This window comes from Haliotis asinina, chromosome 11 (assembly GCF_037392515.1).
Source record: "Haliotis asinina isolate JCU_RB_2024 chromosome 11, JCU_Hal_asi_v2, whole genome shotgun sequence".
Classification (NCBI taxonomy): Eukaryota; Metazoa; Mollusca; class Gastropoda; order Lepetellida; family Haliotidae; genus Haliotis; species Haliotis asinina.
The window spans coordinates 13,814,866-13,840,863 of NC_090290.1; the positions used below are offsets into that span (position 1 = coordinate 13,814,866).

Sequence of the window (25,998 nt, forward strand, 5' to 3'; positions counted from 1 at the left end):
TTTTATAGCTCACCCATTTTGGACTTGAAATGTCCGAATTAAAACTTGTCACTTCAACAAACATTAGATCAAGACTTGTTTGCGTGACATGGTGATGATATATGTCATGACTGATGACATCATTTAGTCCTTAATTCCCAGTGTTCCTAATAATCAAGTTGTTCAGAAATGTTTTTGATTGCTCAACAGGACCTTGCTGAGGCAAGAGATGCTCTGCTGCAAGAGATCTCACAGAACCAGCAGATTCAAGAAGAGCAGGAGACCATGGAATCAAATCCTGAACATAAAACATCTTCGCCTAAAGCAGATCATTCAGCTGATGACTCCCAGAGAGACAGCTCTGATCGACATCAATCGGACAAATTCCTTGAAGAGCTGGAGAGTTTGTCTCTGAGATCTGGAAGTGAACTTCCCCTGGAGTGGGAACTAGCCATGTCCAGTGATGATGGCATGTTTGACAGAGAACTTGATGGAGATGGATACTGTGCCAGACATGAGTGCCTTGAGATGAAACAAAAATATCAAAGACTATTTGAATTGTACCAACGGGCTCAGGGTGATACTGAGAGTGTTTTCATTGTTGAACAAAGTCCAGAGAGAAACCCAAGCTCAAGTCTTGGAAGGAGAAGCAGAGTCAATAGTAGTGAGCAAGGCAGTGAGACCACAGGTTCTAGCTATCCAAGGCAGGAGGGGGTGGACACATCACAAGACGTCAGTGAGGGGGACTTTGAGGATAGCTTCAAGGATCGGATTCAGAAACTGGAAGCAGAGAATATTGCTTTAGAGAAGAAGTTGTGTGACCAGCTTGAGAGGTTCAGTGTGGAGAAACATCAGTTGGAGAAGAGATGCGAACATCTTCAGGTAAATTTGAACAACACAGCATTTTCTCGCCAGGAAGTTGAGGACAAACTAGTGCAACAGAATGAAATACTGCAGAGCTCTCTATCTCAACTTAGAACTGAGTTCAAGTCAAGTGTTGATGAAGAAATAGTCGAGGAAGTTGTTGATCAATCATCTTGTGTCTTTGGGACAGCTTCTGTTCAGACACAGACTGAAGTCAGTGGAGATGCTTTTGTGATGATAATGAATGAACAGACTGAGGCCAGTCAGAGAACCTTTATTGGGGGTAATGACTCAGCTGATGAGATACTGGAAGAGACTTTGTCATCAAAGAAGGAAGATGAGAGTGGAGACCCAGATGCAAAAATGAGCACACCAAAGAGTGAGAAGAAGAATGTGCGAACTGAGCTCAGCTTCACAGTAAGTGATGCAGGAGTATCTGAACAGTCTCAGATTACTTCAGTATCCTCACCGGAAGACAGTTTCCTTCTGCCAAGTGTAGATCACATGGAAAGAATGATTTTCTCAGATTCCAGGAAATCGTTAAGTCCGACTGGCAGGGTGAGGAAGAAGAAGGAGTCCCCTATTGAAATCTCATTCAACACAACTTCAGTTGTCTCTATGAAAAGTACAGAAGGAGGGGTGTCTGTAAACCAGGAACAGATAGAGATTACAGGCACTGTGAATTCTGCTGGAACTATTGTACCAGAAGATTATGCTAAAGTGGCACTGGAAATTCATCATTCTGAACTGGTTGAAGAGATCTCAAGACTAAGAAGAGATCTCCATGAAACTAAGGCCACGTATGCACGGGAGCTAGCCTTGCTTCAGGAACAGCTTGAGAGGGAGAAGGTAGCTCGACTGTTGTGGTTGGAAAAGAAAGTTCCAGATGACCAGCTCATTAAAGAACTGCCTCTGCAGACTGATGTGATAGAACTACGCCAAGAAGTGGCTTTGCTGAAGGAGAATAATAAGATGATTATGAATGACAACAAGAAACTGATGGAGCAGGTGAGAGACAAAGAATGTGTGCTAATGCAATTCCGGGATAAGTATGATCTGCAGTCAATGGAGCTAGAGGAGTTTTCTCATGGATCTGACACCCAGCTGCTGATGATGCAGAAGCAGAGAGATGAGTTGTTGGAGGAGCTGAAGGACTTTCATTCTGAACATGAGAGACTTTTGTCAGTCCTGGATGCTCGAACTGTCATGGAGGAGACCCTTAGACGTGAGAAGGAGATGCTGCTAGAGAAACTGGTCCAGCATGAAGATGTTCAGAACATCTCCACACAGAAGCACTCAGAGCTTGAGTTTGTTCGGGGTGAGCAGAGGAGACTTGAACAACTTTTGTTGTTGAAAGATGAGAATGAGCAGCAGTTGCAGAAACAAAAACGTGTCCTAGAGGAGGAGTTGTTCGATATTGAGGGCAGATTGAAAGAAAGGGAAGCATTCCTGGAAGAAGAGAAGCTCAGATTACTGAGAGAGGTGAAAGAAAAGAACCTGACAATCTTAAAGCTTGAGACTATGACTGGAGAATCAAAAGAAGGTCCCAGTAGACAGGGTGCTCGGCGAGCCTCCACTGGACATGTGCCCAGTAGTACCAGGCCAAGTGTGAGGGAAAGTCCTACAGCAGTGGAGACTCCTTATGATGAGGCGATTGAGATTCTGAGAGAGAAGCTGAAGCTGGAGTATGAAGTCAAGGAGGCAGTGATGCAAGAACAACATGCTGGACAAACAGCAGCTTTCTGGCAGCAACAGAACAAGAAGGTGCCTTAGTGTTCTGCTCCTGTTGTTGTATGGAGACTGCAGAGTTAATTCAAGTCATGGGTCAGAACAAAAATAATGCCAACTTCATCTATCTGTGATTCATACACCCATCTTGAATTAATTCTGCAAGGGTAGCGCTGTCTTGCTTGGGACGTACTTGTGAACCAGGAAAGGCGATAATGTCCTATTTGTTGTATCTAGTGGACAAGCAACATATATACATGACAAACCTGACACCCCTAAAAAGGGGGAAAAGTCATGATATATATGCATGCTGAAATCTTACTTTCAAAAAACCCACACTACTAATAGGAATATATTCGTTGTCATTTATTAATGTGAAATTGTGATTTTATCCTGATGTATCCTGTGATAATTTGAGACATTTGTCACTGTTTATGCAACAAGCTTTCCTGGTTCATGTGGGATTTTGGAATTTTTTATGGTTTATAGTTTTCATTTCCTCCTTATGACTTGTAGACTGAAACTCCACCTTTAAGCTGGTTGCTTGGTCAGATCAGAGTTTCAGTCTTCATTCTTTGAATGTTTCAGATGGTGCTACTGTTTGCTTGGAAGGGCTGAAAAAAATTGTCTATGCACATATTTATTGAGAAGATATTTTTGGATGATATAAACATATTGGCATAGATGTACGGGATTTATTGTACATAACACTGGTACTGGTGATATATGTCAGTTACTAACATATGATTTCTGATAGAGATTTTTATTTTGGAACGTATTTTCATCATATGAATCAGTAACCACCAACAGAACATATTTTCTTGGTTATAATGTTATTTTTGCGATATATATTTAACACAGTTTGCATTAGTCCCTTAGTACTGTAGAGTTAACAGGAGTGTTTTCATATGGTTTATTTTACTTTATAAGCTCGCTGTGATAGCTGCGTACAGTGTAGTTTTAATACTAGATGTTTTTCCTTTAAAGTTCTATAGGGTTAATGTTGTACATAGTTAATACTGTACATTATAAGTTGTTCACTGGTCACGAGGGGGCCATGGGCTCATGTACCCTTGAGGTTTGTTGTTTGAACATATGCAAACCTCGAGGGTACATGAGCCCAGGGACCCCGAGGGACCAGTGAACAACATATTTATCTTACCGAACACCTGAATTTTAATTTGGAACTGTTTGAAGCACTTCTGTTGAATGCGAGGCGAATCGACTTTTTGCAGACGACACAAGGTAAACAGATTGAGAGTTATCTCCCTTCCATCGATTTTCAATCGCAAAACATTGGTAATTTCCGTGCTTCATGTGAGATTCAATGATATTCGAGGCAAAGAAGTACTACCATGAAGCACCAGAACAGTTCGGAATTCCCAGCGGTGTACATTGAAAATAATACATCGCCTGTAAGCGGGGTACATTGGAAAAAAAAAAAAAATAGCGCTTAGCCAATCAGAAAGCGACATTCATATGTGAGGTAAGATAAAGTTGGTTAATACTGTACATAGACATGTGCCAATAATAACAGATGGTACATGCTGACCAGATGTCTTACTACTGAAACCACTGAAAGGAATAATAGTGGAATCGTCATGACATTTTCCATGGATGGTAACACAATAACGCAAAGCACCACAAAATCATGTTATAGAATTTATTTTGTTGGCGTTTCTGAAGAGGAAACGTTTCCCAGTTTTAGTCCTTGATGAGGACACACCACATCCTTTCATACATTGACGTAGCCTTAATGTGTTAATTTCATTAACATGTCAATCAAATTATCATTGAAGTAATTTTTTACCACAGTATACCGAACTAATTTATTTACTGTTGAACGTTCCTTCTTACTAATGAGTTCTGCCTATTGGAGCATACCTGGAAATACTGCTACTCCGGTCATGTGAGTAGGAGTTGCTGTTTTGAAAGTAGACTCCTCTGCTGATTATAAAGACTAGTCAGAAAGGTGTTAAAGTGCTGCTGTCCAGACAGTGATTATCAGCACTGTGTATTTTGATTGCACAGGTTGTGTGTGAACATTCCAACAACTAATCACTGACACCAATCTCAGAGTTGTCAAGCTGTTGTCGAGAAATCGGTCTCCCTTTTCACCAATTTTTCCTTCAAACTTTTAGTGTTGTTGACATGTAAAGTGTTGTCATACCCTTGTTGTTCAGAAACAACCAATCACAGTCAGCAAAACTATCATGTGATGTTTTGGTCGTCTGATGGACTTGACCTACATGAGGCATGGCACTCAAATGACACATAAGTTTGACAACATTTGTTTAAACTTTAGTTTGCCTTGTGAAGGCCACTTTAGTCCTGTTGAAGACTGCTCTCAGGGACAGAATTAATTATACCTAAGTCTGAGAAAATTATTTAAGTTGTGCTAAATATATTCAACAGTGTGTGAATCTACACATCTTTTAGCAAGTGGTTGAATGTAACATCATGTGTTTGGGAATTACACTTTCTTAGTAGAGAACAGATTCTAGTTCTCCGTTGGATACTACATTCAGGAGAAAAATACATTCTCAAAAATTCTATTAACTTATCAGTTATCCACTGTATTTGTACTAATATATGTACATATATATAAAAGTATAAATACTCCTTTAGGTTGTGCCCCAGCTGAGATTGGAACCCACACTCAGGTATCTAAACGCCAGCAGACAAAGTCAGTGATCTAACCCAGTCAGCTACCACGGCTTACACAATAATGGAAGTCTACATCATGCACTCTGTGTACCCCTATGACAAACATAAATCCCACATCCAAAAGCTGTGAACTGTACACAAGGAATAACCATCTAATGTCTGTTTCCTCTAGCACTGTTATCAGAGTGTTTGCGCCATCATATTCACCTGAACACGGCCCTAGGTAATTACAGTTAGTGGGAGGTTGGGAGGTACTGAAGCTCACCTTAACTTGGTCCTAGGTAATTGCAGTCAGTTGGTGGCAGGTACTCAAGCAAATCATTTTATAGTCCTTGGTAATTACAGTTAATAGCAGGCACTGAAACTCACCATAACCTGGTCCTAGGTAATTATAGTCAGTTAGTGGCAGGTACTAAAGCCCAGTATACGCTGGTCCTAGGTAATTATAGTCAGTTGGTGGCAGGTACTGAAGCTCACCTTAAGCTGGACCAAGGCAATTAGGATATATTGATGGCAGTTACTGAAGCACAGTAGCTCAACTCTATTAACATAGAAAGTTAAGATATAGTGAACCCAGAGTTAAAGCCAGAACAGATGGACAGGATCCCTTCTAATTCCCTTGCAGATGTTTTTCTTTACTAAAAGCTACTGATGGCAAATTTTGTCTGTGCTAGAACATGTTACGAAGCCAGAAGTTGGTTTATTTATCATCATGATTCTATCTAGCTTGGGGTGTTTATTGTGCTAATACAGATAATGACCCAGTTACCTTCAAGTTCATGGCAGGGTGAAATTTTTGAACACTTGATGGTGAGGTGCAAGCATTACTGAAATGACACAAACTTCGGCTTCATAGTGGACTGCAGTTACGTTGCGATGATCTCACTAGTTGTTTGTGACAAGTAAGTAGGATTTAGTTAAAGTGTGGAAGTAAATTCTGGTTCAGAATCCTTGTTGTGATGAGATTATGATGTTTGGTCATTGTTCACAGACCAGCCAGTGCAATAGTCTTTGGTCTTGGTGCTATCTGTTCTCACTGAACACAGTGCTTTTTTTTGTTAAGTCTTGAATTAGCCTCATCTTCTGTTCTACACATCCTCAGAATAGTGTGCATAATTCATAATAATGATGATAATTGATTTAGTCCTTAGTGTCCAAAGAAAGGTGTTCACAGACGATGCTGACTGCCACCATGAGTATATTCGTAGTCTCAGTGTCTGACTCAGTTTGCCACTAAGAGCTACATCAATGGTATTTTAAAACAAGTTTCACATGTTGACAAAAAGGCACAAGAAGCAGTCGTCTCCAGGTGATAATAAAGCCAGGACATGTTTGTTTCTCGTGCCTGTTTGCCAACATGTGAAATTGTTATGTATAGAACAAAACACACCTTCGAGGTTTTGGTAGTTGGTTTTACATTGTCTACATTGTTTTTCTCTAACATATATACTGTCAATGATGGATAATTACAATACAGATGATCATTTAATGAAGTTACATAACAATAACTGAATTGCACATAAAGTCAATTTCATGACAGTAACTATAGGTAGATAGTTTAAACCCCACCACCTTCGTCGGCACTGTGGCTGTGCAGTAGAGAGTCTGTCTACGAATCTTGGACTTGCGGTTCCCGGCCTGCTTGGGAAAACATATGTATTTTGAGCTTAATCTTGAACAATATTTTTCAGTAGATTTCAAACACTCTTGTATCATTTGAATGTTGATGTTCATATAAAGATAGGAAAAGTGAAACCTGGAAAGTGGTCTTACTAACGAAAAGTAAGACCTGTCCCTCCCAAACAAAAACCTCAAATGCGGTTATTCTGGGTAAAACAAGAGATAACCTAATATATAGTGAGAAGCACGCTTTAGGTTTATATATATACAAGGTAACTGGTAGTGGCAAATTTGACCGGAATTCATACTACGAGTATACTCGTGAGAGGCATTCAATATCTTAAGTTTTGATCCTCCTTTGGTTGGTGGCATGTCATACCTCGTCAGTGTTCTTCATTTCTCATTGGTCACTAGCAGGCTTGAATACAATCAGGCAGCTGCCACCTACTTGCTGGCATAATGTTTCCCTGGAAATCCTGCTCTTTGTTGGAAGAAATATTACTGCATTAAGTGTTGTAAGTGTTTTCTAATCATCTTAGAACTAAGCTTGCGGGGGCTCCTTTAGTGAGGTTCACCTTAACTCCCATTCTGTAACATTGCACTAAGGTCCCTTACGACTAAAGATCACCTCAGTGCTTTGTGAAGGGAGGTGGGTTGGAAAAGCCAGACTATGTCTAGACACAGGGTAAAGATATGCTTATCTGGTCATGGCACTCGTCTTACCAGTCACATTCCATGTAGGGTCCAGTCCATGTTTAATGAAATAGGAATATCCATGTGTTTGATGTGATTCTACTGAGGTTGAATGTGTAAGACTCCAGTTTCTCTGGTCAGTAGGTCCCGTTGCTTGTCCACAGTGGTGTTTGGTGTGATTCTTCTGAGATTGATTGAGTCAGACTATTGTTTCTTTGTTCGATATGTCCCATTCATTGACTATAATGTGCATAGGTGATTTCAAAAGTTTGGTTAGAAGTCTGTCTTAATGTATTAGAGTTGTAATCATCCAGACTCACAGTATGGAAGTGTGTCCTTGCCAATTAATTGTCATCAGATGCTGAGGGTAGTTGTTCAACAATTTCTTGGTTTGCCCAACGATTTATGTTTATATTCACAGGGACAGTACTGGCTGTGTCATTAATTGCATGGAATTTGCATGATACTTGAGTTGTAATTTAGAATACCTTTCATGACTGTATTCAGGGCTTTACTACCAGTGTGAATCTGCATTCTACTAACCAGTACCATCCTCTTGGGTCAGGGGTATATTATTGGTGGCATGTTTTTAACAAGTATGTATATCCTGTAGACAGTGTCACAATCAGAATTTGTACAAACTATTGAGATTAGGTTACCTATCTGTTAACCAATATTGCTGAATTCTTTTTTGTGAGTAGTGCACTTACGCTAAATTCATAATAATTAGTTTGTTCTATTCATATATAAATCAGAATTAGAAAAATATGATCCATCTGATATGTTTGTGTAAGTGCAATGAGTAAGAACCTGTGATGTTTGTAAGCTGAGCTGTACATGTCTTGTGTCTTTGGTGTGAAATCATATTGTATTTGATGTTCTCCAAGTACTCGTTACTATTGATATTATTATCAGTGCATTTCATAAAGGTATGTTTTCTACTTTGGTGTAAATATGTTTTGTTTTTGTATTGAATCAGAGCATTGTTTTAGCAAGCAGTGTGACCTGAGTTAGTAAACATTATGAAACAATCTTTTCTTTTGTTTTTATTTTACTGGCTTCATCAGCTTTCATCATTTGCTTTTACTGACATTTAAGGATCGATTACCATGGTTACAACTTTACTTATTCAGTTGAGATCTAACACCAAGGAGGAAGGGATGGTTTCTGAACTGAAAGATTTGATATGTAAGGAGGGGCCACTTTTCACCCTTGGATTTCTCACATTTTGGATATTTTGTTTACATTTCTGCTTGTAGTGTTTTGCAGCTTATAAAGTAAATATTGTTCACATTAGTTTTGTTCACTGTGCAGATTCACACCACAAAATGTAGAAGTCCTGTATTTATCAAACATCATGAAGGTATTCTATCAAACCGAAAAACAGGCCAGGGCTCGATTTAGTGCTTTGTTACTTGCTCTGGTGCAGCCCATTGTTCCAAAGTGCAATCTAGTTAAGAGTCTAACTTGCAAAAGGTGTGTGTCAGATTTTGAGAAATAGAAATTAAGTCTACCATTATAAGCATGAGTATGTTAGCTCATTTTTCTTTTTTAAACTTTGAATAGCAATGGCATCAAAACATTGATCATAGACACTCTAGGCTAAGACAGCTGTTGTATAAAGGAATCAGCTGCATTTCTGAGTTCATATGGTTTCATAGGTTCTACACCACTGAAACCTCTGACATTTTGACATACTATGTTGCAACTGGAATTTGGCTTGAGCAACTTGGTCTGTATCTTAGGTTGCACCTGGTGTAAGTAGGTTAACATCTTTTAAATCGAGTCCTGCAGGTGTTGTGCCAGCTGGTCATCTTCATGGTCAACTGTTGACCTTCACATTGCCAGGGGTCTTGTGGATAAGGCGTTCACTCGTCACGCGAAGATTCGATTCCCCACAATATGTGTAGCCCATTTCTGGTGTGCCACTCCATGACATGGCTGGAATGTTGCTAAAAACGGTGTAAGACTTTTATGTACTCACTGACTTTATTTGTCGAAGGTTCATGACACCCACTCTAAACAATACCAAGAGACATACTGAAAAGCATAACAATGAAAGTTGAAAACAACTGACCTTACTTGAAAAATCTTTTTGTACTGACGTGCTGGTCAGTAGTAGTTAGAGTTCTTTGTGATCATTCTTCAACGTGACATTAATGTTACAATGTTTGCTCTTTCTGTGTGTTCTGTTTAGTTCAAATAGCAAGAAAACATTTTATAGGGATTGATAACTGACTCAGAGTTCTGGGTCCCAATCCACAAAATGTTCATAATGTTACAACCTATCGTATCTCTATAGTTTATTAAAGGCTTACGAATGTCGTATTGCTATGAATTCTAAGTGGATGTGGACCCTGGCTCCCAGGTGTTACTACTGAGGACAGCCATTATGGGTTTGTGACTTGTCCTCAGCACAGTTTAGTATTCTGGGTATGGTGGACTAGTGTAAACGTTGATGGCTGTGTCTCATGATAGAATGTCTTGTATGGATCCCCTTGTCTGCTGCTTCTCAGATTGGTTGATAGTTGGGGCGGTGGGGTGGTTATTAGTTAAAATGTTGGCTTGTCATGTCTGACACCCAGGTCCGATTCCCCACATGGGTACAGTGTGTGAAGCCCATTTCTGGTGCTTCCTGCTGTGATATTGCTGGAATATTGAAAGTGGTGTAAAACCAAACTCAGTCTGTTGTTGAAAGTTTTAATGTTTGTGATTTCATTATATTGTCCTGTAACAACTGTAGGCGTCTTGGTGAACGCTTTGATGTTTAAGTCCACTTTGTTCCAACAGATATATTGACTTAGCTGTGACAGAGGCATTCATACATCATGTGACATTACTCAGCAATAAATCAGATTTTCTCAGTGTGAGGTCACAAGTGTTTTTAAATAATCTTTAGATGTGAGTCATAAATGTATGAAAGAAACTTCAATTGTTGTCAGTGTCTGACTTGAACCTTGGACAGAGTTTTACAGTTTGGACAGGAAGTTTTAGTTTGTAGTATTTGTTGCATCTAATGTTGTCACTTTGTGTGAGGTTTTCCATTACCACTAATCAGGCTTGATTGTCAAAGTAAACAAACAGTAAAATGTAAGCATGTTTGGCTGTCTGAAATGATATAGCAAAATAAATATGTGTAAGAGCTTTCATATGCTGTTGATCAGATGGCGATATTTATTTCCCTTGCCTTAGTTTGAATGAGAATATTACATAGATTTATCTTGATCACTTAGCAACCTGGCAGAAGTACAGATAAGTTTGAAATTTTTTAGAAATCTAAGAAATTTTTTTATTGGTAGATCTCCTGTAGAGAATGTAATGAATATAAAATATTGATCCACTGAAGGACTTTTGGTTCTTTGAAAGTTTGTGAAAACATTTGCTTTGAGAAACCTGACTTGACGTCTGCTCTTATCTTCATGCGTGATTGTACATGACATGGACACCAGCACCCTCTATATCATTGACCTGCTTGCAGGTGCCCTTTGTCATTGATCTGTATTGATTGGTGATTGGAATGATTGATTTCTCCTACAATGTACAGTCTGTCACACTACTTGTGATATTGTCAAGTGATATACAGTGCTATACAATGGAGGCATCTCCTGTGATCTTTTCAGGGAATGGGAAATGAATATTTGGTGAAAGATATTTTATGTTATGTGATTAAGTGGTATAGCTGAAGTGTAATATGAAACTTTTCAAGTCATGCAATATTGTTGATGTAATTCAGTCTGTATTAAATGTTTGTGACTTGCTGATAGCGTGAACTATGTCTGATCACGTTTTATTACATCAGGAAAAGGAAATAGCAAGAGTTTTGATTTAGAAAAAAATCGAGTCTGGACCAGACCATCCTTTGATCAACAGCTTAAACATCGATCTATGCAGTTGGGAACTGATGGCACGTGTCAACCATGTCAGCGAGCCTGACCACACAATCTCGTTAGTTGCCTCTTACGACAAACATTGTCGCCTTTGTTGGTTAAGACACATGTGACATGAAGTCAGTGGCCGATAATAATGGAACAATGAGCTTGTGCAGATTCTTGAATCATCTGTTCATAAATATATGTTTGTTGACATTAACCCAAGCGCTTCATACACAAACTGTATTACAAATTAAACACTGCATATATATATTTTGATTCACCTGTATGTGTGCGAGAGCCACTTGACTGCCAATGTTGTACTGCAGATATTGAGCTCTGAAGTGGAGGACGACCATAAGTGTTTGAGTCAACAGTCAACTTTGTGGACTGATCAATGTTTTTACTTGTGTCTGAAAATAAACCCACATTATGTGCAAACCACTGTTTAGATCTATTGAAGCAGGATAGATTGTAGATATTGTTTGTATTTCTCCCCTCTCCATCTGTGTCAACTGTACAATGTGAGTGTCAGTCATTGTCTGGGACATCCTCAACTCGCAAGGTGGAAATATTACATGAACAAGTAATGACACTCAACTGAAAGTTGCCCAGTGATGTTCTCCGATGAGCAAAGGGAATTCTTTGCCAGGCAAGTAGGATGACAAACATGTTTTTCAGTGTGTGAACTTTCAAGCATCCTCTGAAAAACCTGTAAAACAACCATGTAGACCTTTCAGACTCATTACTATCTGTGTGCACATCACAAGGCACGTGACTGAGTGGGGAAATGTGGGATGGATGGTAAACTGCAGGTTAGAAAACAGGATGTGTGAGGATGGACTAAGTATGGGTAGGAACATCTGATGGAGACAAGAGGGACCAGGGTTGTGACGCTGGAAGTCCAGCAGTGGTGGATTCAAGTATTTGCAGGCCCGTATGAACTTCAGTGAATTATCGGTAATTTTTTTCAACCAGAATCTTTCCCATATTTTTTTTGTTAACGGTCGAGAACCATCCATGATTCATCAATGGCAACAACTTCACTACAATACAAACTTTTCTTCTCATAGTCTTCACTAATTGATTTGTAGATATATTGTGAAACTTAAACAAAGTGGGCATGCAGATTTTATTTAGGGCCAGTAGATTTCAAAACCAGCAGGCAGCATCAGACCTGATGACCAAGTGGCAAATTAAGGTATTGCAAACACTGCTCATGAGGAAGTGAAGTAATTGATGGAAAGGTCAGGGTTGGTAGTGGAGTAGAGATAAGGGTAATGCTTGAGGGGGAGGAGAAAGTAGGCGGGAAGAGATAGGATAATGCTGGAGGGTGAGGTCCAGTGGAGGGGTAGAGATAGGGGTAATGGTTGAGGGGAGGAGAAAGTAGGCGGGAAGAGATAGGATAACACTGGAGGGTGAGGTCCAGTGGTGGGGTAGAGATAGGGGTAATGCTTGAGGGGAGGAGAAAGTAGGCGGAAGAGATAGGATAATGCTGGAGGATGAGGTCCAGTGGAGGGGTAGAGATAGGGGTAATGCTTGTGTGGAGGAGAAAGTAGGCGGGAAGAGATAGGATAATGCTGGAAGGTGAGGGCCAGTAGCGGGTTACTGATAGGGATAACACTGGAAGGTGAGGGGCAGTAGAGAGGTAGAGATAGGGATAACGCAGGAGGTTGAGGGCCAGTGGAGATAGGGATATGCTGGAGGGTGAGGGCCATTAGGCGTAGAGATAGGGATAACGCTTGGAGGGTGAAGGCCTGTCGAGATAGGGATAACACTGGAGGGTAGGGGGCAGTAGAGGGTAGAGATAGGCATAACGCTGGAGATTGAGGGCTAGTAGAGGGGTAGACATAGGGATAACACTGGAGGGTGAGGACTAGTAGAGGGGTAGAGATAGGGATAACGCTGGAGGGTGAGGGCCAGTAGGGGTGTAAAGATAGGGATAACACTGGAGGGTGAGGGCCTGTAGAGAAGGGTAGAGATAGGAGTAATGCTGGAGTGGTGAGGGCAGGTAGAGTGGTAGAGATAGGGGTAACCGATCAGGGGACAGTATGAGAAATTACTGTGGTATAAGCCTAAGACATACGTCTATGTACTGAAGCCAAACAAAACCAACATACTTCAAAGTGGGGGTCAGTCTTGTAAATACACTGACTGAAGGCTGTGATTATGCTGTGTGACTATGTTTGTCAGGGCTCTAACCACAGTCGTATGTCATTAGCAAAATGTGTAAATATCTTCAGAGCTTTACTGAATGACAATAGGTCAGTAAACCCCAGAAGTAAGCAACCCAGGTTCGGGGGGTCAGTTATTAAAACAACACAAGCATATATATTTCAAGGAGACTGAGTGTTGTTATGGAGTTGTAATCTGACTACAGTATAACTATATCTCCAGCATGTGACTCTGGTTTAATTGAGTGTAATCTGCGTTTGTGTGGTGAGAACCAAGATGTTTCTCAGGCTGGAACACATGATAGTGGACAGTGGTAGTAGTGTAGTTGAACCAGATGCTTAGACAGTAGCCCAGTCACATCATGGTGTGTTATTATGAGGGAGGATGACCGGAGTAAGGCAGGTTCATTGATGTAGTACCGACAACCAAGGTATCAAAGTCAGGGTAGAGACTGTTTTATACACTACATGGGCTTGGGTGGTGTGTGTGTAGGTGGAGGTGAGTGTATGTGGTGAGTTTTGGAAAGGTAAGGTAATTAATGATAGTTTGATCTCTCTATCCCCAGAACTTTAGTTTTGAAAATTAGGATTATGCGGAATCATCAATTTGTATTCAAAGTTCAGACAGTGATTGAGCTGTTCTTGGTGAACAGGAATGGAAGTGATTCTCCCCAGAGCACACTGTGTGAATCTTATGATGAATGCTGGTCACAGTTTTTTGAAAACTTTCGCATTCTTATAAATCAGTTATTTATTCATTTTCCTATATGAACAGAGACAGAATTAATGAAGTCATGCACATTGATGTTGAGTGATATAGTGCTTTTGTTGTACCTCAAGTTAGAAAGTTTGTCTAATTTTACCAGTATGAAATAGACCCCTTCTTATGGTGCTGCAGTGTCTCCTGTTTGCCTGGGGTCTATTATGGAGTAAATGTCACTGATTTTGACTGTTTCTGGCTTTGGTGTGTGAAAGATTACATAGGCAGTCACTAAACATTTATAACCCTGATAACGCAGCATGATGAAGACAATTCATATCTTGTTTCCTTGCAAGGACCCATGAAGATCTGGGGTAGTATCATTAAGGACTTCAACAACCTGTGCTTGCCATCAAAGGCTGTTCTGCTTGTTGTGAGAGGCGACTAATGGGATTGGGTGGTCAGGCTCCCTGGCTTGGTTAAGACATGTCATCTTTTCCCAGTTGCGCAGATCGAGGCTCCTGCTGTTAATAAATAGATTGTCTGTTTCCGACTCGATTTCTTTACAGACCGCGGCGATATAGCTGAATATTGCTGAGTGTGGCATAAAACTAGTCTCACTTCCTCACTCCCTTACAAAAAACATGATCATAGCCATCATGAGATGAGTAACTTCATGACTTTCCCTTGTGAAAATATATATTTCAGATATGGAAATATTAATATCACTTTTATTAAAAGTGATCATCTATATTAAATTAATTCACAAGAAGTATGGTCTCTGAGGCATGTCAAATAAAGGAAAAGTATAAAACACATTTAGAAGATAAACTAATTCAATGTTGTTTTTCCACTCACAGTCTTGTACCAACATGGCTGATGTGTTGTCTGTCAACAGTTCAGTGATAACTAATATCAGTCACACAGACATTAGGTGGATATATTGAAACATCATGGACATGACAATAGGACACTTTCTCCTTTAATGGCTGTCCCTCACAGATGACAGCTACACAGTGTGCAGACACTGACAGTATTAGCCAGGACTTGGAGGCTTAGGTCGGTATTACAGAGTCATGTTTAGGCAGGCTCACAGTGGAGGGAAAGCGGGGGATCACAGCTGTGAATAGCGCTGATTTGTACACAACCAGTGTGGCAGTGTGTTGTGGTTTAAATTCTAGATGGACTTGTGTGAATTGGAGGAGGAGTTTTATCATTTTACTGGATTGTAGTGACAGTTCATGGATGTGTGAAGATTTTTGATGATTTCATTTTGTTTTTCAGATTTTGACTGTTTGTGTTTGCAATGTGCTTGAGACATTTCTTGTGAACTTTGATAGAACAGGTAGAGATTGTTGTATACTACATGGACTAATGTTGAAAGAAGTTCAGTGTCTTAGATGTGGAGTTGATCTGATTGTTGCTGATTCTACTCTACACCTGACGAGTTAATTCTGTTGTACAAGGTAAATCTTTTAGACTGTGTAGTGACACCAAGTATATATAGACATTGTAATGGTGGGTTTTCTGTTGTACATTGTTTAATGCCACTTTCAGTATGACAGCATAAATGATAAACTCTGAAACAGACTAGCCTGAGGGCCAGTGAAATAACCTAATGGTTAAAGTGTTCACTCGGCAAAGCCCTGGGTTTGATTCCTGACATGGGTTCAATGTGTGAAGCCCATTTCTGGTATTCCCCATCGTAATAGTAATGGAATACTGCTAAAAGCAGCATAAAATTCAAGCCTGTGATTGATGTCATGAGCTTGACCACCTCACCTATCGGTTGTTGGAAATAGACCAAGATTCACCACAGTCAATGCAAGACACTCCTTAATGCTTCCTTGATACAAACACAGCAACAGCCTCCTGATGAAACTGTCCACAGCATGATGGCATTTGAATTATCCCAAATGTAGAAAATGTAAGTACAGTCATCCCTTGGATCCCTCAATACCATGGATTTGGTTAAACCGTGGGGTAATCTGTGGCTCCTATAAAAAGGTTGAACTGCGATCACACCCCTTCATGAAATCAAAAATAGCTCATCAACAAATGCGCTGTTGCACTATGGTAAATAACGTAACCTAGTGACATTCAGTGTGGATGGCAACTGACACTGTTTATTGTACATATCCACTGTGTTCAAGATGCTTAAAACATGCAGGGTTTTCTCAATAATAATCATACCAACATTGTAGTAGTAGCTTAAGAAAGACAAGACATGCCATCAGTCGAGTTACGACGAGTAGTTACAATGTTTGCTGTGATGCAACACACTGCACTATAGCACGGTAAAACACAGTCAACCAAGATCATATGGTGTCAGAAAACACATTTTTATTTGATTCACAAGAATGCAATCCCATTTTTATTCATTAAAACTGTTGACAGAAACAACAGAGACACCGTGAGAGAATGGCATTGCCCCATTCCATACGCGTACAACTTCCACTTACCACATTCGTGATGGTCCGTTTTTCGCGCCTACTGCGTTAAACCAATTTCACATTATTCTTAGCAACTACGAACAGATTTCAGCCCCATAATCCAAGGATTCCAAGACCCGTGTTATTGACTCATTGAAGTCATTTTCAACAATTAAATGGCCAACAATCAAAGATGCAAGTACCGCGGGAAGTCAGCTGTGACTTGTCAAACTGTCTCCTACGTAAAATGTATCCAGACAGGTCTGGGTTCATTGTTTTGTTAAATATGTTTGCAGAAAATATGCCTTATATACTATCCTGCTAGTAATACACATGTATTATATATCTGTGCTATCTAAGTAAACTTATCCTCAGTACTTTTCGTAACACTCCACTTCTGAGTCTAACAAAACCTCGTGGGAGGTCGCGTCAGGTAACCTTTGAGAGTGACCAAACAGAACACAGCTTACCAAATCACAAAAGTGGACATTCGCATATCCCTTGTAAACTTTTTATCATGAGAAGGTTCGTACCCGAACGATTCCGAATGCTATTTGGCGTATGCTCGCTTTCAGGTGATGCACACGGCGTATGTACAACCATGACAATGGTGAGTCACTGAACAGTCACTGAAAATGGTGTTTTGGGCAATATTCATGGATGTCATCTTGCGGAAATATTAGCTAATGGTAACCATATCAACAGAAACCCCAAAGCGTGTATACTGCAGGTCAAATAATTGTGTTATATGCGGATTTTTGTTCGTGGAGAGATCTATGTCAGTGACCTGAATATTTTGAAAGTCCCTCCAATCCCTAAATAGTAGCCATTGTCTGATTGGTTAAATCTATTTAACCGTCTCGCGTTTGATTGGACGGTCATTGGTCACGCAAAGGTTACCTTATGCGACCTTCTACTAGGTTTTGTTAGACTCAGTGGTGGAGTGTAACGAAATACACTGAGACTAAGTTTACTTAGACTGTATATCTGTTACAATAACTGCTTAATATATAAAATATTCTGATAATGGAATAGAAATTCTTTGACGTAGTATCATCGAATCGTTTTTACCTGAATCACTGGTACGTTGAACCAAAACATCTGGGCACAGGTGATCGCTATTTCTGGCTTAGTTGAATAACAGGTAGCATAACAGGAACAACAATTAAATTATCATGTCTAGTGATTTTTGATTGCAAGTTTCCTGTGCATATATGTTTTCATTTTCAAAGTTTGGTTATTTCCATCTTCAACGATACAATGTAGTTATGACTGGACACAATACAGGAAATGGCAGTTTTGTTATGTCCTTGGAAAATATGATTTTACTTGGCCTTTGTTTCACATTATGTAATAGGTACTATACCCAAATGTCCAATAATGCAAGGGTCATCTGTGGACCCCAAGACTCGCGTTATGGCGAGGGATGACTGTATCAAAGTGTAATAGCTGCATCAGAGATTTTAAGGGCAATGGTTAGGTGAGGATACATGTTTCCATCCATGGTGGCCACATGAATATGTGCAAACACCTTGTTGTAGGTACAGGGGCATGCAGTAAACTTGTGCAAAGTACTTTGATTATGTGTCCCAGCCCACCCAGCTGTGAATGGGTACATCATAAGTATGGGAAAGCCACATTAACTTATTGCGCCTAGTAGGCAGCATGAGTTGTATACTCCCCAGGAAGTTGAGATCAAGAAAAATAACATGGTTTTACTGTTGTGAGGGGCGTCAAATGATCAAGGGGAAAAGAAAGCACCTTTGAGCAATAGAACTGGTTATCAGCGCTATACAAATATTAGCATAATAATTTACTCTAAATGATAGAAGATGTATTTGAGATGAAGCTTGTGCATTTAACAAAATAGGCATTGTGGTGTCATGTAACAATGCATTCTCCCGAGGAAGCTTGGAATATAGTTTGAACCCAGGATATATAGAGGATACTAAACAACCTTCCGTGTAATACCATTTTTATTAAACACGTTAATGATTTGGTATCAAAGGAGCGAAAGCGGGTTTGATACTTAATCTTTAACGAGTTTAATAAAAATGATATTTCACGAAAGCGAGTTTAGTATTCTGTTTATTACTCGCCATCATAAATTGACAGAAACTGTCGCAAAATTCCCTACAGTGTGAGGATTCTCAGCTTTCCGAGAGGCAAGCAAGGTCTTGTAAAATTGCAACATCGGCATCAGCATTGTGACGTCACAACTTTGAACCATTTTGACGTCATACGTCAAGCAGTATTACACTAGTGTAATATTGAAGTGAAAATATTACACTGCAGTATCTTCAATGGGCGAGTAATAATTATTTATTTTGTCTGTTTTTGTGGATGATATCTCATATTTTCTACTGTAATAACATGCATCAATCTTGTTATAAGACAGACAGATCTGACTGACTGGAATTAACTGCTGTCAGATTCCTGAGACAGTAATCCTGATAAAGGAGCACTTGCTTTGGGCCCACTGTGATGGGATGTTTCTGTCACTGCGATACTTTATATCGTAATATCCTTTTTCACCTTAATAAGGGTGTTGGCTGAAATGGTAAGAACAAGTTGAATTGAAAGATGTCAAAGAAACAAAAACTTTTGAAAAAAATGGTTACTGGTTAAGTAGAACTTCTCAAACATTGTTGTTTGCTGTAAAAATGTAGGAAATTGATATGCACAGGAACACAGAGACTTGTAGGAAGTTGTAGCTGAAGCCAAGGCCACATGGAAAGATTGGTTTCAGTTCAAGAATGAAATAAGTCCTCATTCAAGCATGTAACTTTTAATAGAGAGTGTTACAGCCGAGGTTGAAACCCCCAGATGTTTAGTGCTCTGGTTGGCTGTGTCCGTCATTAGCCTCAATGTCTCAGGGACAACATTACATGGATTATCCTTGAAGCAGATTAGTCTAATCTCTCATTAAGCCAAGTGGAAGGTGACAATTGTTAATCTGTGTTGATTGTTAGTGTTGTGCGTGATCAAGCAGTGATCTGATCCATGGCAATTATTCAAACACCACATGTTGCATCAAGTCATAGTAGATGCAAGTAATATTTAACTGTTGATTTTTGTTAGTGTTGGGAGTCATTCACAGTTGTCTTACCAGGATCCGTGTCAGTGTTGCTAACACCTGGTGTTCATGTCCTGTAGTCAGGCATTTGAGAAAGATGCAAATAATATTGAATAGAGAGTCCATTTAATTCCTTCTGTTTGTCAGAACCCCAGAACCCTCATTTCTGGTGAGAAATAGTCCAGTTTCACAAAGTCAGTGGAAATGTATCTGGTTTGTGGGTTGAGTATGAAACCAAGAACAAGACTTGGAGGACATTTCTTTTTGAACATAGAACTGGGTTGTATTTTAATCTGAAGCCTTTTTTACTGTTGGGTCTTCATGTCACAAGACCTTCGGTGAAGCTATATCTTTGTGAACTTGGCATAACCTCTCCAACAATGTCCATCTTGTTTATATGTTGTCACAGTCAATTTCATTGTCTGATTGGCAGAATGAATATTGAAGCAGAAAATATTGTCCCAGTCTTGATTTTTGTGAGCCCTACACCAGTTTAAATGTCTCTCTCCTTGTGCATCTTTCATCATTAATGAGTGAATTCATCGCATTTTCACCCAGTGAGGTCTTTGTAATTCTTGTCCAAGGGTTTCATTATATACCTGAAGCGTTTATCTATTAATCTTCTCATTGCTGATATTCTCAATGCTTTCCAGTATTCCTCTACTCACAATCTGACATTGTATCTTATCTGTCTTTTGCTCAATCCCATCACCTGACTAAATATTGTTCTGTATGCTGTAGACAGGAATGTCATGTCTGTCTACCAGGGAACTCTTTTGTATTTACCAAGTCACACCCTTTCAAAGTCATCCAGAACCTGCTTTCTTTTCTCTTCTGCTGTCAAATCTGCCATGCCAACAAAGGAAGCCGTCTGCTATGCCAGGGGGGATAACTGTTCATATAGTTTTCATTCCTAAGCCTACAATAGTACAAGCCTACAAGCCTCCCATACTGAATACCTTATTACATAATGTAACACACATTTTTTAAATTATTGTCAGTATGAGAAAACACAGAATTTTACTCAATAATTTCTGGGCAGTCAGTACCCGTTTTGTATGTAGTGCAGTCTAGGAGTGTCAGCTACAATGGCCATATTAGTATTTTGTCAGTTCCTTTGTCAATATGTAAATTGTATCTCTGCAAAAAAAGTGATTTTTTTCGTGGACAAGTAAAAATCATGAAGGACTTTTTAAACCATGTGCTACCTGTTACCATTTTTGTTGTGATGTCAAGGCAGAGCTTTGTTGGTGTTCAGTAAAAAGTCAGTAGTGTCCAAGTGCTATATGTCATGAAGTTTGTGCCTTTTGCCAAACAGGACACAATATATTTTGACTCAAACATCAAGGGACGAAGTCAGTCAGTCAGTCAGTCAGTCAGAACATATACGCACACATACACAGACACAAATTAACACACACACAAACTAACACACACACATACAAACACGCACACATGATGGATGAATGGGGATGGATACACTCCTCCAGCAAGAAGCAGATGTGTACAGAAAATCTTGACTGAAAACAACCCTGATCTGAAGTGGATAACAAGTCAGTCAGGGCTAATTTAGGGTTTAGCTGCTGCTGCAATTAGTTCCTCAGTCACAAGCTTATGACAGATGTTGGAAACCTCAAGTGAGCTATTCCTCCAATGGTCCTTGGACAGTTTTTCTGACATTTGATTGGATGACACTGAGAGTCAAGGTCTACGTAAAATCTACTTGTATCCAAAATAACTTTGGTATTCTTTCATTTGAACTGGATTCAACTGTGTGTATGTCCTGCTTCAGTGTTTCCTTGCACAGGGCATTCTGCTTCTGTGTTGCTGGGGAACACTAAATCAGAATGACCATAGCAGAGGTACACTGGAGCAGAATGCCCAGTAAGGTTGAACACTGAATCAGAATGCCCTGTACAGAGGAACACTGAAGCAGAATCCTCTATAGAAGGCTACTTCTGTGTTCCCCTGTACAGAGCATTCTGCTTTAGTGTTCCCCTGTACAGAGCATTCTGCTTCAGTGATCCTCTGTACAGAGCATTCTACTTCTGTGTTCCCCTGTACAGAGCATTCTGCTACAGCGTACCTCTGTTCAGGACATTCTGATTCAGTGTTCCCCAGTGGAGGCATTCTGATTCAGTGTCTCCCAGTAGAGGGCATTCTGATTCAGTGTCCCCCAGTAGAGGCATTCTGATTCAGTGTGCCCCAGTAGAGGCATTCTGATTCAGTGTCCCCCAGTAGAGGCATTCTGATTCAGTGTCCCCCAGTAGAGGCATTCTGATTCAGTGTCCCCCAGTAGAGGCATTCTGATTCAGTGTCTCCCAGTAGAGGCATTCTGATTCAGTGTCTCCCAGTAGAGGGCATTCTGATTCAGTGTCTCCCAGTAGAGGCATTCTGATTCAGTGTGCCCCAGTAGAGGCATTCTGATTCAGTGTACCCCAGTAGAGGCATTCTGATTCAGTGTCTCCCAGTAGAGGCATTCTGATTCAGTGTCTCCCAGTAGAGGGCATTCTGATTCAGTGTCCCCCAGTAGAGGCATTCTGATTCAGTGTGCCCCAGTAGAGGCATTCTGATTCAGTGTCCCCCAGTAGAGGGCATTCTGATTCAGTGTGCCCCAGTAGAGGCATTCTGATTCAGTGTGCCCCAGTAGAGGCATTCTGATTCAGTGTGCCCCAGTAGAGGGCATTCTGATTCAGTGTCTCCCAGTAGAGGGCATTCTGATTCAGTGTCCCCCAGTAGAGGCATTCTGATTCAGTGTCCCCCAGTAGAGGCATTCTGATTCAGTGTGCCCCAGTAGAGGCATTCTGATTCAGTGTCTCCCAGTAGAGGGCATTCTGATTCAGTGTGCCCCAGTAGAGGCATTCTGATTCAGTGTCTCCCAGTAGAGGGCATTCTGATTCAGTGTCTCCCAGTAGAGGGCATTCTGATTCAGTGTCTCCCAGTAGAGGGCATTCTGATTCAGTGTCCCCCAGTAGAGGCATTCTGATTCAGTGTCCCCCAGTAGAGGGCATTCTGATTCAGTGTCCCCCAGTAGAGGGCATTCTGATTCAGTGTCTCCCAGTAGAGGGCATTCTGATTCAGTGTGCCCCAGTAGAGGCATTCTGATTCAGTGTCCCCCAGTAGAGGGCATTCTGATTCAGTGTCCCCCAGTAGAGGGCATTCTGATTCAGTGTCCCCCAGTAGAGGCATTCTGATTCAGTGTGCCCCAGTAGAGGCATTCTGATTCAGTGTGCCCCAGTAGAGGCATTCTGATTCAGTGTGCCCCAGTAGAGGGCATTCTGATTCAGTGTCTCCCAGTAGAGGGCATTCTGATTCAGTGTGCCCCAGTAGAGGCATTCTGATTCAGTGTCCCCCAGTAGAGGGCATTCTGATTCAGTGTCCCCCAGTAGAGGCATTCTGATTCAGTGTGCCCCAGTAGAGGCATTCTGATTCAGTGTCCCCCAGTAGAGGGCATTCTGATTCAGTGTCCCCCAGTAGAGGCATTCTGATTCAGTGTGCCCCAGTAGAGGCATTCTGATTCAGTGTCCCCCAGTAGAGGCATTCTGATTCAGTGTGCCCCAGTAGAGGCATTCTGATTCAGTGTCTCCCAGTAGAGGGCATTCTGATTCAGTGTGCCCCAGTAGAGGCATTCTGATTCAGTGTCCCCCAGTAGAGGGCATTCTGATTCAGTGTCCCCCAGTAGAGGCATTCTGATTCAGTGTGCCCCAGTAGAGGCATTCTGATTCAGTGTCCCCCAGTAGAGGCATTCTGATTCAGTGTGCCCCAGTAGAGGCATTCTGATTCAGTGTCCCCCAGTAGAGGCATTCTGATTCAGTGTCCCCCAGTAGAGGCATTCTGATTCAGTGTCCCCCAGTAGAGGCATTCTGATTCAGTGTCTCCCAGTAGAGGGCATTCTGATTCAGTGTCCCCCAGTAGAGGCATTCTGATTCAGTGTCCCCCAGTAGAGGCATTCTGATTCAGTGTCCCCCAGTAGAGGCATTCTGATTCAGTGTCCCCCAGTAGAGGCATTCTGATTCAGTGTCCCCAGTAGAGGCATTCTGATTCAGTGTCCCCCAGTAGAGGCATTCTGATTCAGTGTGCCCCAGTAGAGGCATTCTGATTCAGTGTGCCCCAGTAGAGGCATTCTGATTCAGTGTCTCCCAGTAGAGGCATTCTGATTCAGTGTGCCCCAGTAGAGGGCATTCTGATTCAGTGTGCCCCAGTAGAGGGCATTCTGATTCAGTGTGCCCCAGTAGAGGCATTCTGATTCAGTGTGCCCCAGTAGAGGCATTCTGATTCAGTGTCTCCCAGTAGAGGCATTCTGATTCAGTGTGCCCCAGTAGAGGGCATTCTGATTCAGTGTCCCCCAGTAGAGGGCATTCTGATTCAGTGTGCCCCAGTAGAGGCATTCTGATTCAGTGTGCCCCAGTAGAGGGCATTCTGATTCAGTGTCCCCCAGTAGAGGGCATTCTGATTCAGTGTCTCCCAGTAGAGGCATTCTGATTCAGTGTCCCCCAGTAGAGGCATTCTGATTCAGTGTCTCCCAGTAGAGGCATTCTGATTCAGTGTGCCCCAGTAGAGGCATTCTGATTCAGTGTCTCCCAGTAGAGGCATTCTGATTCAGTGTCCCCCAGTAGAGGCATTCTGATTCAGTGTCTCCCAGTAGAGGGCATTCTGATTCAGTGTCCCCCAGTAGAGGGCATTCTGATTCAGTGTCCCCCAGTAGAGGCATTCTGATTCAGTGTCTCCCAGTAGAGGCATTCTGATTCAGTGTCCCCCAGTAGAGGCATTCTGATTCAGTGTCCCCCAGTAGAGGCATTCTGATTCAGTGTCCCCCAGTAGAGGGCATTCTGATTCAGTGTGCCCCAGTAGAGGCATTCTGATTCAGTGTCCCCCAGTAGAGGCATTCTGATTCAGTGTCTCCCAGTAGAGGCATTCTGATTCAGTGTCCCCCAGTAGAGGGCATTCTGATTCAGTGTCCCCCAGTAGAGGGCATTCTGATTCAGTGTCTCCCAGTAGAGGGCATTCTGATTCAGTGTCCCCCAGTAGAGGCATTCTGATTCAGTGTCTCCCAGTAGAGGGCATTCTGATTCAGTGTGCCCCAGTAGAGGCATTCTGATTCAGTGTGCCCCAGTAGAGGGCATTCTGATTCAGTGTCCCCCAGTAGAGGGCATTCTGATTCAGTGTCCCCCAGTAGAGGCATTCTGATTCAGTGTCCCCCAGTAGAGGCATTCTGATTCAGTGTCCCCCAGTAGAGGCATTCTGATTCAGTGTCTCCCAGTAGAGGGCATTCTGATTCAGTGTGCCCCAGTAGAGGCATTCTGATTCAGTGTCTCCCAGTAGAGGGCATTCTGATTCAGTGTCCCCCAGTAGAGGCATTCTGATTCAGTGTCCCCCAGTAGAGGCATTCTGATTCAGTGTCCCCCAGTAGAGGGCATTCTGATTCAGTGTCCCCCAGTAGAGGGCATTCTGATTCAGTGTCCCCCAGTAGAGGGCATTCTGATTCAGTGTCTCCCAGTAGAGGCATTCTGATTCAGTGTCTCCCAGTAGAGGGCATTCTGATTCAGTGTCCCCCAGTAGAGGCATTCTGATTCAGTGTCTCCCAGTAGAGGCATTCTGATTCAGTGTGCCCCAGTAGAGGCATTCTGATTCAGTGTCTCCCAGTAGAGGCATTCTGATTCAGTGTCCCCCAGTAGAGGGCATTCTGATTCAGTGTCCCCCAGTAGAGGGCATTCTGATTCAGTGTGCCCCAGTAGAGGGCATTCTGATTCAGTGTCTCCCAGTAGAGGCATTCTGATTCAGTGTCTCCCAGTAGAGGCATTCTGATTCAGTGTCTCCCAGTAGAGGGCATTCTGATTCAGTGTCCCCCAGTAGAGGCATTCTGATTCAGTGTCCCCCAGTAGAGGCATTCTGATTCAGTGTCCCCCAGTAGAGGCATTCTGATTCAGTGTCTCCCAGTAGAGGCATTCTGATTCAGTGTCTCCCAGTAGAGGCATTCTGATTCAGTGTGCCCCAGTAGAGGCATTCTGATTCAGTGTCCCCCAGTAGAGGGCATTCTGATTCAGTGTCTCCCAGTAGAGGCATTCTGATTCAGTGTCCCCCAGTAGAGGCATTCTGATTCAGTGTCTCCCAGTAGGGGCATTCTGATTCAGTGTCCCCCAGTAGAGGGCATTCTGATTCAGTGTCCCCCAGTAGAGGCATTCTGATTCAGTGTCCC

General features: G+C 41.6%; 1 protein-coding gene across 1 annotated transcript in view; it reads left to right on the forward strand.

The window, feature by feature from the left end:
• Nucleotides 1–25,998, forward strand: part of LOC137256074 (muscle-specific protein 300 kDa-like) — a 140,103-nt gene that overhangs the window by 25,741 nt on the left and 88,364 nt on the right. The window contains exon 8 of the mRNA XM_067793767.1: nt 190–2,607. Within this exon, the coding sequence (XP_067649868.1) occupies nt 190–2,607 (2,418 nt within the window). The remainder of the gene's footprint in view (nt 1–189; nt 2,608–25,998) is intronic.